This window comes from Babylonia areolata, chromosome 18, assembly GCF_041734735.1.
Source record: "Babylonia areolata isolate BAREFJ2019XMU chromosome 18, ASM4173473v1, whole genome shotgun sequence".
In the NCBI taxonomy this organism is placed as follows: Eukaryota; Metazoa; Mollusca; class Gastropoda; order Neogastropoda; family Buccinidae; genus Babylonia; species Babylonia areolata.
Genome location: NC_134893.1, coordinates 72,512,639 through 72,530,289, shown reverse-complemented (window position 1 = coordinate 72,530,289; position 17,651 = coordinate 72,512,639). Strand labels below are relative to the sequence as shown.

Sequence of the window (17,651 nt, the reverse complement as noted above, 5' to 3'; positions counted from 1 at the left end):
GTCGTAGTAGTATCAGTGGGGACAGCAGCAAAGAGGCTCTTTGGTGGTGGTGGTAGTAGTAGTAGTGGCAGTCTTCCGTTTTACGTCTTTCCGCTCTAGATGACATTAGACGAAAAGGGAAGAACTAGGCCTTACCATGATTCCTCAGCTAAAAAGTGGATCAACCCTAAAATCGCCTCAAACGTTAAATTGAAATGCCACCACTAATGACAACTGCTGATATTTTATGAATGTATTATGACAACTGTTATCATCATCATCGGCATCATGATTTTTTTATATATTGTATTTGTTGCTGTTAACATCATTATCATAAAATCTGTGTCGCAATTATTGGTCATTGTATACGTCACATGTTAGTTGGAGCTTAGAGATCAGTAAAACACGTGCCTCGTGCGTAGGGTTCAGCTCAGTCTGTCCTCTGTCAGACAGACAGGCAGACGGTGTAAGCCCTATACTCTCCCCAACACACGCACCAGCAAAAAAAAAAAAAAAAAAACTACGTGAAAACAAAACGAACCAAACCAAGGCGTGTAACATAAGAGAGACAGTTGCGAGGAAACTAACTGAAAGCCACACACTATCTTTCCAATGACGGGTATGTAAGCTTGTAGCGGTGTTGGCAAAACGATGAAGCCAGCCGCCTTTTTGGAACTCACGTAACGGGTCTTGTGATACAGTTGGTGGAAATGATATTGTGGGGAGGAGGGGCGGGGGAGGAGGTAGAGAGGGAGACGACTGGGGTAGGGGTGGCCCGGGGGTGGAGGGGGACGGATCAGCAGATACATACCCTGACTGAGGTGTCAAGAGTCAGTAGGGAGAGGAAGTGGCGGGGAGGGGGCGGGGAGAAGAAAGCGTGCGTGTCGAAGTGAAGGAGCCAGAGTAGTTGCACGTGGAAGCAATTCCTTGACAGCCTTTTTATCAGTTAATTTCATAATGATGATTAGTATTAAAATAGTGATAGAGCAGGCACGAATATGCCGCTGGAACTAACGCTTGCGCGTGCACACACATACACGCGGCACACCCAAACACACACGCACGCGTGCGCTCGGGCTGGGTGATTGGGGGGCGCGGGGAGTGGGGGGGGTGTCTGTGGAAAGAGAGACAGAGAGAGAGAGACAGAGAGAGGGGGAGACTAACTGAAGGAGAGGAAGAGCGAGACAGACAGACAGACAGAGACTGAAAGAGAGAGAGGGGGGAGAGAGGGGAGGGGAGAGACAGACACAGAGACTGACACACAGAGAGACACACAGAGAGAGTGGGGGGGGGGGGGGTCTCTCAAAACATCGGTTTACGAAGGAAGGTAGGATGGAACGAAGGCTGAATGATACAAGCAACACAGGAAAGCACAAAGAAAGGAGGAAAAAGACACCGAGAGAGAATGAGGATTTTGGCGCAAAGACAAGCACCAGATATAATGAGAGAGAGAGAGAGAGTCAAAAACATTGACTTGGCTCCGAAACAGAACAATGATAACGGCTTTGCTTACAACAGCAGCAGCAGCAGCAGCAGGGAAAGAGATTAAGAGTTGTCTCTCTTTGTGTGCACGCGCGGTATGACCCCCCCCCCCCCCCCTTCCCCCTCTTCCACACCCCTCGCAGCTGTTGCAAGATAAACTAACAAGCACAGAGCAAGTTGTACTTCCCTGTCATCATCATCACCACCACCACCACTACTACCACCACCACCATCCTCTCTCTCTCTCTCTTTCTCTAGACTGACTTGCCCAGCTGTCCCCCCTTCCTTCCCCTCCCTCCACACCCCTCCCATCCCCTCCTCTCTACCCTCTCTCCCTCCACCCCACCCCCCTTCCCCCCTCTCACTCACTCCTTGCTGCAACGTGTGCCCCTGGCAGCGAACACCTGGCTTGGCAACCTACTTGGCCATCACGGACAAAAAAATAATAATAAAACATCAATAATAAAGTAAATAAATGAATAAATAAATAAACACCACACTCATCACTACTTTCAAGCCCTACCACTAGACCTTGAGTGGTGGTCTGGACGCTTGAAATTCGAATAAGACAATCAGCCGAGGTCCTGGCGAGTGCAGCACCGCATGTAAAAGAACACACAGCAACAAAAGGGCTGTCCCTGGCAAAATTCTGTAAGGAATTGTTTGTTAAGAAAACAAATACACTTGCAGGCAGAAAAAAAGCTGGCGCTCTCACTGAAACAACGGGCTTTCCCTGCCAGTGGGAAGAGCGGCCCGAAGACCGGGCGCAATAGCCAAGTGGTTCAGGCGTTGGACTTTCAATCTGAGGATCCGAGGGTTCCATTCACGGTGACGGCGCCTGGTGGGAAAAGGGTGGGGATTTTTCCCATCTCCCAGGTCAATATAGTGTACAGACCTGCTGGTGCCTCAACCCCCTTCGTGTGTATACGCACGCAGAAGATCAAATACGCACGTTAAAGATCCTCAGTGTAACCCATGTCAGCGTTCGGTGGGTTATGGAGACACGAAAATACCCAGCACGCATAAAATGCTAGTGATGGTCAAAGTTATGACCGCTGAGCATTAATGGAAGAAGAAGAAGAATTTTACAGAGATCAACAATGCACGTATAAATATTCCAAAAGATTTTGTTGTTGTTTTTTGTTTTGTTTTTCTAATATATTGAATGATTGTATCCGTAAGCCTTTGTTTTCATTCGTTCACTTTTCTCTCTCTCTCTTTTTTTCTTCTCCTTTTATATATATTTATATATATATATATATAATTCAGACGAAAACATCTCCCCCCCCCCCAACCCAAAAAAACCCCAGCTACGTATCATGATAGGTGTTGGGACGACAGTATTTAAGGCGACCGTGTGTCCTGTGCATATAAATGTGGGGCGTTTTAGAAAGGCGACTCATGATCAAGATGTGTATTATTTATTGTACTGTCAAATGGAGTGGCTCATTATCGAGTTCTGGTGAATCACGCTCTCAAAAAAAGTAAATTCGTAACAAGGGAAAGAACTGGCCAGCAGCCGACATTTCAGTATGCAAGAGTTATGCACCTTGCATAGTCTTTCCATTTGTTTTGTTGTCCGCAAAGGTTTTCAATAAATAATAATGAAATAAATAAAAATGAAAAATAAGAATAAAAACGAAAGAAAATCAAACTAATTTTCACATGCTGTGTACTGTCTGGCTGTCTTGCTTTCCAGTTGAATCTTTCACTGAAAACTGGGCTTCAAGATTCACCCCACTTTTATGTCATTTTTCATTTAATTTTATTGTATTTCAAATCTTATCTTAAAACATATTGGTTCAAACAACATTTTACACAACAGAGCTTTCTTACCCCCTCCCCCCCCTCCCCACCAACCCTCTCCACCACTCTTCCAGCATCCAGACTGTCTTAGTATATGTACATGCATCAGAGGGCGTGGGGGGTGAGGTGGGGGAAGTGTGTGAGTTGTCGATGATGTAACACTGCTTTTAAAATAATATTTTGTATCTTAATTTTTTTTTCTATTAGAAATTATATTCCAAGTAACATTCATATTACATGTGCTGTTAGGCACACTAAACAAATGCACATTATCAATATCATCATCGTCATCATTATTATTATTGTTCTTGTTACTATTATTACTATTACCATTATTATCATCATCATAGTTCTTATCATTATTGTTATTATTATAACCAACAGTATTATTGTTGTTGTTACCATTATCACTGTTACCATTACCATAATCAATATCATTATCATCATTATCGTCTTCATCATATTTCTGATCATAATCATCATTATTATTATTTTATTATCACTATTGTTATCACTGTTTTCATCCAAGTATTATCATTATGATCATCATCATTACCAAAGTTTTCACCCGATCCCCAGCAAGTTCAAATGCTGAACTTATAAAAGGGGGTACAGAGAGCCATACACAACAGACAGGAACCAGCAGGACTGGATCAATATTCAATGGCCCTTGAGGTAACCAAGGCAGCCAGTCAGAAATGGGTTAAGCCGTGTTTTCCTGAAATGATAACATAGTGCTGCCTGGCTGTCAGAACAGAGCTCACTGCCTTTATCACAAAGTCACAAACAACCAGATTAACTCACTCAGTACAGCCAGTCCTCTCTTCTCCTCTACACAGACCCCTCGGATGTCCAGGAAGTGTCTCAATGACCCAACCTTTAGCTTCCGTCGTCAGAATTGTGGTATTCTTTGTCAACATTCACCTCTTCAGTATAAGAGCCTTCCGCTTGCAATATTTTGATGATGGTAATTGGGGTGAAACGCTGTTAACGTCGTCTCTTTCGCCGTTTGTATGGAGAGAGTTAATCAAATTAAGGAAACAAGAACATACCCAGCATGCACACCCCCGAAAACGGAGTATGGCTGCCTACATGACGGGGTAAAAACGGTCATACACATAGAGGCCCATTCGTGTGCATACGAGTGAACGCAGAAGAAGAAGAAAAAAAAAAACGCTTCCCTGCACATTAAGGTGCTTGCTTGATACCTGCAGGTAATAAATCTCAATCAACAACAACAAAATATCTTTTTTTTTTAAATCACTCAAAATGTAGCAGAAAGCACACTTGTTCTCAAAAAAAAAGTGTTGAGTATAAGAACAGACATAAAACAAAATAAAATAGCATGAAACTGACATCAGAATCTTTCATTCCATTTCAGTTACAATTTGTACATCTTTATTTATCCTTCACTCGCAACTCTTAACGCTTTCATACTATAACACATATCTCACAATTAATGTCTGTAAACACGCTTAATTTAAATGCATGGGGTGAGCAACTTATCATTTTATACCTGAGATAAGAAAACGGTCATTTGCTACGTATGCATAAGGTACACATGAACAGACTCACATACAAAAAACTGCGTCGTTACAATACACGCTCATGCACACACCATTATACTTCCTCAGAAGACAAGATCTGAGCACATCACTCCTCTCTTGCTATCCCCCCACTGACTACCTGACTCACACAGAATAAAATATACCATCAGCACTCTGTCATAAATGCAAAAATATATCTTCCCCATCCTAACTGCCTTCACCTCTTTACCCCATATCTCGCTGCACACAATCAGCTTCAGACCCACTCTGTTTCCACATTCACAGATTCAAACACCACACAGTCAGCCGAAACTCTTTTTCTGTCTCTAAACCATACACTTGGAACAATCTCCCTCTTTCTTTTTGTTAAAATACTGCACTGGGCTCTTTCAGGGCTGGCCTTATAACCTGCCTCTCTCCAAAGCAGCCCCCCCCCCCCCCACCCCCTCTTTCTGTCCATTGTTTCCTACGTCGTCTGTCTACATGTGTTTGTTAAGTGTTGTCTTTCCTCCTTCCCTCTGTCTTTCTGTCCATGGTTTCCCTCGCTATCTGTCTACATGTGTTTGTTAAGTGTTGTCTTTCCTCCTTCCCTCTATCTTTCTGTCCATCGTTTCCCTCGCTATCTGTCTACAAGTGTTTGTAAGTGTTGTCTTTCATCTCTCTGGTTCAGAGTTGTGCAAGCGTAAAAAACTCAGGAGTGAAAGGCAGTCTGATTTATGCCCACACAACATTCAGCGCAATTAACAAATAATCAAGAGTGATAACTCTCTCGATACAATACATGCATTTGTTCTGTATTGTCTAAGCGATTTAAATAATTTTCTTTTAATGTACAAATACAGAATACACTTAACATGACCAGTAAATACATCCAAGAACATGATTCAGTCGTCAACATCTCCACCAATGAATCCTAGAGAATAAACTGCCACTGACAGTACTGACTGTAGAATCAGTCATTCAGAGGAGACTATAAACCAAAGTCCCATTTGTAGCATGCTTTTTGCACACATAAAAGAACCCACGGACACAAAAGGGTTGTCCATGGCAAAATTGTGTAGAAAATCCACTTTGAAAAAGAAATACAATTGTAGGCAGAAAAAAAAAACCTAAAAAAGTACACATGGTGCTGCACTGTAGTGATGCGCTCTCCCTGGGGAGAACAGCCAGAATTTCACACACAGATATCTGTTGTGACAAAAATGCAATACAGTGTAGTACAATACAACATGATACAATACAATAAATGCAATGAAGCTAGTTTCAACAGGAACATTCAAGATACAATTCAAAAATCAAACCATGTGGAAAATAAGACATCACACAGTTGGGGTTGTTTGCTTTTTGTTGTTGTTGTTGTTTTCATTTTTTTTGTTTTTGCTTGGTTTTGGCTGACCCTCATAACTTCCCAGCCGTGAAACGGTCCACCACAGTGTCAGCAATGGCTTCTGCCGAATCCAAACACCCGTCAAAGGTGGAGAGGGAGAACCCGTCACCCCCCAACACGATTAGTGGTTGTTCCTGTACGGTGACGCACCCAGGTTTACCTGGGTATGCACGGTGCACCTGTCAACATACAATAATGATAAGATTATCAATTTCCATATGGGTATTCATAATGAGTTCTATCTCCTCAGCACTGGTACCAATAGCACTAACAGTTAACATCAATATATTGAAAAAGATTGGATACAGAAATGTACAACCCAGGGCACTATACATATAATCAAGACTTTCAAGCAAGACAAATGAATTGTGTCAAATATGACACACACATACACGTGCCCGCGTGCACGCACACACACCATGTCACAAAATGTAGATTTCACAAGAACTCAACAAAACTATATTGTTTACACTTTGCACACATATGCATTTGACACTCATCAACACATTAGTGTTAATAAGTCACATGCATGCACAGACACAAATGCATCCACACGTGAATATTGTTGTTTCCATTAACTGTGAATATTGTTGTTGTTGATGTTTCCATTACCTGTGAATACCTCCACTTCTGACTCTTGACCTCAGCAGGTGGGGGGAGGTCGGGAAGGTGTCGGGTGACCTCTGCCATGACGATGTCCTTGACCTTCTCCTTGTCCTCGTCGATGTGCTTCAGGCCGAACGGCACCACCGTGTGCACCACCACTGAGGGGCCGGTGCTGCTGGCGTCTGTTCATTTTTTATCATCATTATTATCATTTTCATTACTATCATTTCTATTACTAATTTTATTATCATTATTCTTATCATCATCATCATCAGTATTATCATTACTACAATCATTAATATTGTTGATATTATTACCATTTATTCATTATCATCATCATTAGTAGTAGTATTATTATCATCATCATTGTAACTATTATCATTCTCATCATCATTAATATTATTAATATCATTATCATTACTATCATATATCATAATAATTATTTTCTATACTTTTTTTCATTTTTGATGAGTGCATAACATTGATGTAATATGTTATATAAGCAAAATTGTTTTGTAAAGCGCCAAGAGCAGATTTCTGAATAGTGTGCTATACAAACATCCATTATTTTCATTATTACTCACACAGTGCCTATTTTCAGTCAGAGACCAAACTCTAAGCGCCTTACAAACATGGAGTGTTTTTCACAACAGGCTGACTACCTGGTCAGAGTCATGTAAGTTACATTATAATGACTGATAATTATACAGCAGCTATCTTCAGTCAGAAACCAAAAACTAAAGCACTTTACAAAGAACGTTACTGAACAACAGGCTGCACTAATTGGGCAGAGCTGACTAAAAGCTTCTTCAGGCGCTCATCATTCGTTTCCTGAGTCATTCTTCAGTCACATGCATGCACACACTTTTTTTTTGGAGTAGATTTCTTTACAGAATCTTGCAAGGGTCAACCTTTCTGTTTTCTGTGGGTTCTTTTACCTGTGCTTACTATATGCTGCACACAAAACCTTGGTTTATCATCTTTTTCTGAATGACTAGCATCCAGACCAAAACAGAGTCTGCTTCTGACAGGCGTAACAGCCGAGTGGTCTAAGCGTTGTCAGTTCCATTGCTCTTATTTTTCTTCTGCTTATATAATTCATGCTAAAATGTTTAATTTTCTGCCTGCAGAGATATCTGTCACTTAATTAGCATTTGTATATATGTACATTAAGTCAGGACTAGCCTTTTGTTATCACATTGAATTCACCATGTTTGTATTGTGACATTTAAAAAAAAAAAAAATACTGTTCAAACCAAAGAGTTGAAATTTCAGTCTGAAGGTACTGGGTTCAAATCCCTGTCATGGCGCTCGATGGGTTAAGGCTGGAAACCTCCCATGTCATCAGATAATCATGGCGCTCGATGGGTTAACGCTGGAAACCTCCCATGTCATCAGATAATCATGACGCTCGATGGGTTAACGCTGGAAACCTCCCATGTCATCAGATAATCATGACGCTCAATGGGTTAACACTGGAAACCTCCCGTGTCATCAGATTATCATGTCATGGCGCTCAATGGGGTTAACGCTGGAAACCTCCCATGTCATCAGATAATCATGACGCTCGATGGGTTAACGCTGGAAACCTCCCATGTCATCAGATAATCATGACGCTCGATGGGTTAACGCTGGAAACCTCCCGTGTCATCAGATAATCATGACGCTCAATGGGTTAATGCTGGAAACCTCCCATGTCATCAGATAATCATGACGCTCGATGGGTTAACGCTGGAAACCTCCCAGGTCATCAGATAATCATGACGCTCAATGGGTTAATGCTGGAAACCTCCCAGGTCATCAGATAATCATGACGCTCGATGGGTTAACGCTGGAAACCTCCCAGGTCATCAGATAATCATGACGCTCGATGGGTTAATGCTGGAAACCTCCCAGGTCATCAGATAATCATGGTGCTCGATGGGTTAACGCTGGAAACCTCCCAGGACATCAGATAAGCAGACGTGCTAGTGACTGATCCACCTTTGTGTGTAAACACATGCAGAAGATCAAACGCTCATGTTAAAGACCCCATGATCTATGTCAGTATTCAGTGGAAATACGAACATACCCAGCATGCACACCCGAATAAATGGACTATAGCTGCTTCAATAGTGGATTTAAGACTGTTGCACACATGAAGCCCCATTTGTATTTGTGAGTTAGCACAGGAGTTGTAGCCCATGATCACAGGATGGAAGAAAACTCCAGGTATTAAATGTGTGGCCTTACTGATGCAACATTGTAACATTCAGTCGCCAAGCAGGAGATATCCAAATAGCAATGCTTCCTGTAGTAATCGACTGTTTTGTTTTTCTTTTGTAAGTAACGTCACTGAAACACACTAAGATGATTGTGAGTCATAATAGCCTTCAATGCACCATTCAAACACGAACACGCTTAATAGGAAACACTGAGCACACTTATATAATTTTCGCTCATGATATTTGTGCCCCGTTTTTTGTTTTCAATGGCAACAAAATTATCCTTATGACACAAACTCACAATGCCCCTTGTTGTCAACAGCAACAAAATTATGCATATGAAATTAAATCACCAACGCCTCTTTCCTTGTTGTCGATAGCAATAACATTATGCTAGTGACACAAACTCAACAATATCCCTTTCTCACTGTCAGCAACAGCAAAATTATGCTAATGGCAGGAACTCATATCAATTACCCTTTTCTTATTGCAAAGGAGGAAGGTGGCAGAATGGTTAAGACGCTCAGCTGCCAATACAGAGAGTCCGTGAGGGTGTGGGATCGAATCCCGCTCTCGCCCTTTCTCCTAAGTTTGACTGGAAAATCAAACTGAGCGTCTAGTCTTTCGGATGAGACGATAAACCGAGGTCCCGTGTGCAGCATGCACTTGGCGCACTGAAAAAGAACCCATGGCAACGAGAGTGTTGTCCTCTGGCGAAATTACGTAAAATGAAATCCACTTTCATAGGTACACAAATATGTAAGCATGCACTCAAGGCCTGACTAAGCGCGTTGGGTTATGCTGCTGGTCAGGCATCTGCTCAACAGATGTGGTGTAGCGTGTATGGATTTGTCCGAACGCAGTGACGCCTCCTTGAGAAATTGAAACTGAAACTGAAACTTATTGTAAATAGCAACAAATTTATGCTCATTACAAGAACTTACCAACGACCCTTTTCTTGTTGTCGATGGCAACAAAATGATGCTAGTGACAGGAACACACCCCTGCCCCTTTTCTTATTGTAAACAGCAACAAAACTGTGATAATTACAGGACCTCCCCAACATCCCTTTTCTTGTTGTCTATAGCAACAAAATTATGGTTATGACATGAAATCACCAATGCCCCTTTTCATGTTGTCAATAACAACAAATTTATACTAATGACAGGAACTTACCAACGCCCATTTTCTTGTTGATGACAGCAATAAAATTATGCTAATGACATGAACTCACCAACGCCCCTTTTATCATTTTCAATAGCAAAAAAATTATGCTGATGACATAAAACTCACCAACACCCTCTTTTCTTGTTGTCAATAACAACAAAATCATACTTAAGACAGGAACTCACTTGCATCCCATTTTCTTGTCAATAGAGCGAAATTATGATAATGATAGGAACTCAGCGACAACCCATCTCTTGTTGTCAATAGCAATAAAATTATGCTGATGACATGAACTCACCGATGCCCCTTTTCTTGTTGTCGACAGCTACAAAGCGGATGCAGGGATCATTGTCGAAATACTTGGCGCACCAGGTGTAGGGCAGCTCAGTGCCCGGGGGGTAAAACAGACCCAGGGCGTAACGTGACGAGTAGGACACACCACACAGCTTCTCTCTCACCTCTGGCTGGTCAGCTTTAAAAAACAACAACAATAAAACAAATAAAATGAAATAAAGAAAGAATAATCAATCAATCAATCACTTGCGTCTGAAACATACAGAGAGCAGAAATTTACCTTCAGGCTCATCATAAGTGAAAAAAGAAAGGTTTAAACTTTTTTTCCTTTTTTTTTCAGTTAAAGGAAACACTCATTTCATCATAGAATTAAAGCACAAGAAAATTCATCCATACACATGTGGTCCACGGAGCGTACAGGTAAGGGGTTGAGTTAGAGAGTGTATGAGGGAAAGAAAGCCCTTGCACAATCACCATAACACACACGCACACACGTACTCGAGCATCTATATGCGTGAATGCACACCTACAATCAAGCATGTGCGCAACTGCGTGCACACGCATGGAGGTGTACTCACCCAGGCGTTTCTGCACGGTGCCTGCCAGCTGTAGGATCTGAGGCACCGGCATGGTCAGCACTACTGCCTGGAAGGAGGCGCTGACGCCGTTGGTGTCTGTCACCCTCACCCCTCCCACTCCCCCCTCCTCCTCCTCCACACTGCTCACCTGGTGGTTGTACTCCACTGTCGCCTCTGTCACAGAAAGCGTGAACTTTTTCTTTTGAAATTCAATACTCGGTTTAACCCCCTTAGTATTTGTATTTGTATTGATTTTTATCACAACAGATTTCTCTGTGTGAAATTCGGGCTGCTCTCCCCAGGGAGAGCGCGTCGCTACACTACAGCGCCACCTATTTTTTTGTATTTTTTCCTGCGTGCAGTTTTATTTGTTTTTCCTATCATTTGACATTGTTTTCCCTGTAGTGCGCCAGGATGGAAATTTCCGCCCACGTCTGGTGTGCAAAGAAGTGTTCCAGAATGGAAATTTCCGTCCACATCATTGGGGATATTTTCCTGTCACAAAATCATTAAATTCGTGTGAAACTGCCATCACTGGAAAGTGTGTTCATTTTCCTTTGAGAAAAGTATAGATTACATTCATTTTCTTTTAGTAGTTTGCATGCTATAATCTTTTTATTATTATTATTACCCTCCGTGACCAAAACATACCTTGGCTGATAGTTTCATTGAGTATAAAATTGGCTTGGAACTGAAAGGGTTAATATTTTTCATACCCCTACACTCTAATTATGTCACATGGATTGTTAAACACACTAAGAAGTGCAGGCTAAGTGCTATATAATAACACATTATGAAAGCATGTTAACCCCTTGACTGCACTATGTTAATGAACATAGAATGTCCAAAATTTCACGCTGTGTTTTGCTCAGCATGGCAGAAAAGTTGTCCTCTGGACAAGAAGAATTCACTCCCCTGATCTTCCTGGGTGTTGAATGATGGTGAAGTGTGTGACAGTGAGTGAAAGGGGGAGTGGTACTGTGACTTGTTCTGTGTGTGTGTGCGTGTGTGTGTGTGTGCGCGCGTGCGTGTGCTGAACAAATTAATGGAAGTACATTATGATTGTGTGTGTGTGTGTGTATGTGTGCGTTTGCGTGTGTATGCACGTGCGTGTGTGTGTGTGTGTGTGTGTGTGTGTGTGTTGTGAACAAATTAATGGAAGTAATTATTATCATGTGTGTGCGTGTGTGTGCGTGTGTGCTGAACAAATTAATGGAAGTACATTATGATTGTGTGTGTGTGTGTGTATGTATGTGTGCGTGTGCGTGTGTGTGCATGTGCGTGAGTGTGCGCGCGCGTGTGTGACAAATTTACAGAATGGACAGGAAAACCATTTGCGGAGACCCAGGACCCAGGGTCGACACACGACCGACGGACCTGGAAGAATCTGGTGAACAGTTCTTCTGTGGGAAGCTGCAAATGACTCTTCAGAGACGAGGAAGTCAAGAATGAATATATCATCAGCAGACTTACTGGCTTGCTGCAGGAAGTACTTGACAAGGGAGCTTACTCCTTGTGGGGTGACGAAATGCTGCGCTCCGTCCTGATCAAAGCGGTTGGGCCCTTCAATCTGTCCCTTCAGAGGCGCCAGAACGCCTTTGGACTGCAGCTCTGAGTACAGTCTGGACACAGGGAAAGGAGGAGTTTGTATTCTACTCCATGTTTGGTGATACATATACTTACCATGTCAAACTGATGCAAACTAGGCCTATCGGTTTTCTCTGCTTGGCCAAATTTCGCGCGGCTAACAGTGAAAAGACGAGCCGTCTTGCCCAGTCCGCTCTTAGCCGATCAAACGCCTCTAAAAGCTATAAGCGCTGAATCATTCCTTTGGCCAAACTCCATGTTTGGTGACAAACTCCTCCTTTTGGTGTCATATACTGTACCATGTCAAACTGATGCAAACTAGGCCTATCGGCCTGCTCTGAGGAAATAAGCTTTTCTTTTTTAGATTAGATAAAATCATTTATTTGACTTCACATGAACAACACAACCATAAAGACAGTGGTATCAACAAATGGCAGAATGGTTGAAAATGCTGATCTGCCGACACAGTATCTGTGCGGGTCTGGGTTTGATTCCCAGTCTCGTCATTTCTCCCAAGTTTATGTGTATTTGACTGTGCTTTCATATCTTTCATGTCTGCTTTCATATCTGCTTTCATATCTTTCATATCTGTGAAACTGCATGTTTGGTGCATATCTCTTATGCATATGTGTGTATATGTGTGAATGTGTGTTTGCTTTTTTTTTCTTTTTTCTTTTTTTTTTTTTTTACATTTATTTGCTTTTCTATCATCATTTTTTTTTTTAATCAATTTATTTTATTTTCATTATCTTCTTTTTTTTATTATATTATTATTATTTAGTTAGTTAGTTAGTTGTTGTTGTTTTCTCTTGTTGTTTTTTTTCTCTCAAGGCCTGACAAAGCGCGTTGGGTTACGCTGCTGGTCAGGCATCTGCTTAACTTATTTCAAGACCACACATACATCCCAGTTCAAAATGTGATAAATGCAAATGTATGTTGTATACAGCCAAACTATTAAGCACAATGAACTTAATTAATTGAACTGGACACCACAAACCAAAATAACACCCAGCACTAAAGAGGTTAATAAACTGAACATGATATAAGAAATTTAAAATATTTTTTTAAACATGAATAATGTATAAAAATAAATTAATTAATTAAAAAAATTTTTTTAAAACAAGAAACTCAACCAATGGATATTTCTTTTTTATTCTAACAGAGAAACAAAATTTAAAAAGACAGCAAGCAAGAATGAAAATGATGAAGAAACAAAACAACATGTACAGCAAGACAAAAGGCAGATTCAGTGACAAAGATCACGTCCACATACTGTTGTCGTTTCTGTCTGTACTCTGCAGTGAGGGTGATGTACTGGGCACCGAGGTCCGCTAAACACTTGCCAGCTGAGGGGCCAGTACTGCTGCGACTCGTCGACATGCGACCTCCTGTGGGGCGAAAAAGTACAGCGGGTGAGCATAGAGAAAGTGGATTTATAGCTGATACCCCTGAAAACGGAGTATGGCGACCTACATGGTGGGGTAAAAACAGTCATACATGTAAAAGCCTAAGAAGAAATGCTGACTGGATGGTATAAAGTAAAAGATGATGTATGTGGTAGCCAAATGATAAGAGCACTAGGTTCTCATCAGAATTTCCTGAGTTTTATCCCCAGTTTTGGCACACCTGGTGTGTTAAGGGTGGTGAATTTTCTGATCTCTCAGGTCAATATATAGGTAGACATGCCTGAACCCCCTTCATGTGTATACACATGCTGAGGATCAAATACATTAAAGATCCTGTAATCCCTGTCAGCATTCAGTAGGTTATGGAAACATGAACATACCCAGCATGCACACCCCCAAACACCAAGTATGGCTGCCTACATAGCAGGGTAAAGATGATCATACGCGTGAAAGCCCACTCGTAAATGACTACGACTCTTTGAGTGAACATGGGAGTTCCAGCCCATGAACCCTGGAAAAAAAGAGGAAAGGATTAAGATTTTGGCAGGTCTGTAAGGCAGGGTTTTGGTGGTATTTTATATGAGATACAGTTTGATTCAGCTGTATGTCATGTGCAAAACATTCCTGTAGGACAGTGTTGCTGGATGATGACAGAGTACTGTAGTGAAGGACGAATGAGAGGAGGTGGGGGTGACACAAATACACACACATTGCACTTTGATCTGTGAGACTGTGAAATGCATCAGCAAGGATGATAGTTCTATTACATGAGGACTGATGATAATGAGAACTGATGATCCAAAGGCAATGAAAAGGAGTCTAAGGATTCGTGTGTGTGTGTGTGTATGCGCGCGCGTGCGCGCGTGAATGAGGGCGTGTAGTTTGCATGTGTTCCTGCAGCAGACGAGAACATCTCGATCCCTCTCTGAAACTTCAAGCACAGACACTAATATATCAAGGGATTTCAGTGTCAATGCTTCAAGCGAATTACAACAACTAACAAGTGTTGAGTTCCCAATATCAACTGTCACTGTGTATACGTGTTGTGTGTGTGTCCCACCCTGAAAAAGTAATCCATGAAATGGGGTGAACGTCGACTTGTTGAACTAAAAGATTTAAAAAAATAAAAAATAAATAAAAACCCTGTAAAAGTGCCAGTTTTCACTCACTCCACACAGGTACGAACCTGTCCCTCTCGCCTTGTCCCATATCGTTATGTCCGTGTCCGTGGGCAGTCTCTGTCGTAGCAAGGCGGCAGCAGCACAACCAGTCATCCCAGAACCGACCACCAGTACTTTGGCCATGTTGGATAACGCTGACATGAGTCTGTCAATGTGCTGACTGCTGCTGCTCTTTATCTTGTTTGCAAACTCTTGCGCGACCTCTCCCCAGGGTCACCATGGGACGTTACTCTGATGGACCTTGGTTAACGTTCTGTGGCACGTGTGTGGATACACGAACACATGCTTCATTTACTTTTTCCACACTCTCTTGAACACAAAACTTGTGCAGATACGATGTTAAATGAACGGTGACATGTACACAAGTTTCTTTAGTTGTTTATTACAAAATTTTTTATGTTGTGTAGTTTGGATTGGATCTCTGGTTCATTATGATTTGTGCGAACAAACTGGGCAAGAATAAGAAATGGGCAGGGCTGGATGGCCGGGGGAAGAATGACTTGTAACCCCCCCTCCCCCCCCCTCTCCCGCCATCCCCTATCTCCCTTTCTCATAATTGACCTCCTTCTTCTTCTTCCTCGTTCGCCTCCCATTAGATAAGCAGCCCGGTGTCCTCGATGAAGGCTGCCGCCGTCGCAGCTCCTCCAGGGTGCCGTACAGTTTGGCTTCTGCTGCTGTCGGTGTTGGCCAGTACTTTCTCCTGGATGCTGCAAGCGTCCTACAGTTTTGAAGGATGTGGTCGGTTGTCATTGGTCCCTCACCACAAGGGCACTCTCCACTCTGTCCAATGCAAAATTTTGTGTGCATGTGGTGGAGCAGGCGGTTGTGACCAATCCTCAGGCGAAAGATTTTGACCTGTTCAGTTCCAGCAAATGGTATCTGTCTTCTGGGTGATATTTGGAGTGCTGGAGGCGCCACTTTATTCCTTGCTGTGCCTTGATGATTGTCTTGATTTCATCGTATGACACCAGTTTGTTGGCCTGCTCCTTCTGTGTACCGTCTTTTGCCAGAATGTCCGCTTTTTCGTTGCCTCTGATGCCACAGTGTGCTGGTACCCATTGTATCACCACATTCTCCACTACTTTCTCCACTGACTCTGGCACTCAGGTCAACAAGGGCCGAAGTGAGATGGTTCTGTTTTTGTTTTTGTTTTTTTGTAGAGGGAGTTCTTGAGGGCTTGGAGTACGGAGAGAGCGTCTGAGACCTGCCCTGTTGTTCTTGTGGAGTTCTGCGAGACTGTTGTGGCCGCCTCACAAAGGGCTTCTCGCTCAGCTCGGAAGTTCGTGGAGTATTTTCCTGTTGGGATTGCAATTTCTTCATCTCCGTCTTTGTATCGGAGGAAGATTCCAGCTCCACCATCCCTCGTTGCTTCTGTGGTGGAGCCATCTGTAAAGACACGGGTCCACTCTTCCTGGGGGTACTGGTTGCAGATGTACTCCATGGCCAGGGCCTTCCTTTGGGTGTCTGACTGCGTTCCTTTCTCCACTCTGGGAATGCTGGTGATGACTGTTGGGAACACCTGCCTCTTCCAAGATGGGTGGGTGACATTTGCCGAGATAGGCTTTGCCTCGTGTTCCATCAAGACCGTGGCTGGGGGTTTTCTTTCAAGGCGTCTTGACTGGTGGATGAAGCTGCCTCTTTTCAGCCGGCTCTTGGTGGGTCTGCTCATTCTGTCGTTCATTGGATGGTTTTCAAGTTGTTCGAATTTTGCTGCCTGGATGAGGATCTTTGTGTCCCTTCTGTCCTCCAATGACTGTAGCCCAGTGGTCTCCTCCATCTTCAGGATTGGGATGGATCTCATGGCGCCAGTTATGACACGCTGAGCTTGGTTCTGTATCTTGTTGAGATAGTCGAGGTTAGACTTTGCAGCTGATGCCCATGCTGACGTCCCGTACTCAACTACAGGTCGGACTCTCCCCGTATAGAGTCTCTTAAGGATACGTTCATCAGCCCCCCAGTCCGTCCCTGCAAGTTTCTTCATGATCGCCAGTCTCAGCTTGGCCCTGCTACAGCATCTGGTGATCTGCTGTTTCCAAGTGAGCCTGCGGTCAAAGGTCACTCCCAGGTAAGTAGGTGTGGGTTCCTGTGCAAGCCTTTGGTTGTTCAGTGTCAGTTTCGCCTCTTGCTTCTTGCTGGATAGGCTGAAGACTGTGTAGGTTGTTTTGCTTGAGTTGAGAGACAAGCCATTCCTTGGTCCAGATGCTGATCTTGTTGAGCGCAGTCTGGAGGCGTACCTGTGCTGTAGTGGTGTACTCTTCAGAGCACCAGAGTACCAGGTCATCTGCGTAGATCGCTCCTCTGACCCCTCTTGGCAGTTCCCTGACGATGTCATCTATGAAGATTGGGTCGTGGACGACCCACATAAGCTTCCGTGTGTTGTCAAAAGCGACAGCCAGCGAAGGTTAATATTTCATAGAATGATAGATT

General features: G+C 42.9%; 1 protein-coding gene across 1 annotated transcript; it reads right to left on the bottom strand.

The window, feature by feature from the left end:
- Nucleotides 1-4,630: 4,630 nt before the first annotated feature.
- LOC143293064 (renalase-like) lies at nucleotides 4,631-15,522 on the bottom strand. The gene is made up of 7 exons (XM_076603940.1): nucleotides 15,230-15,522; nucleotides 13,911-14,025; nucleotides 12,524-12,672; nucleotides 11,051-11,224; nucleotides 10,477-10,650; nucleotides 6,814-6,989; nucleotides 4,631-6,380 (listed from the first exon to the last, which is right to left on the bottom strand). The coding sequence occupies exons 1-7, from the start codon at nucleotides 15,363-15,365 to the stop codon at nucleotides 6,213-6,215; spliced, it is 1,092 nt and encodes a 363-aa protein (XP_076460055.1). The 5' UTR covers nucleotides 15,366-15,522; the 3' UTR covers nucleotides 4,631-6,212.
- Between the last annotated feature and the right edge of the window lie 2,129 nt (nucleotides 15,523-17,651).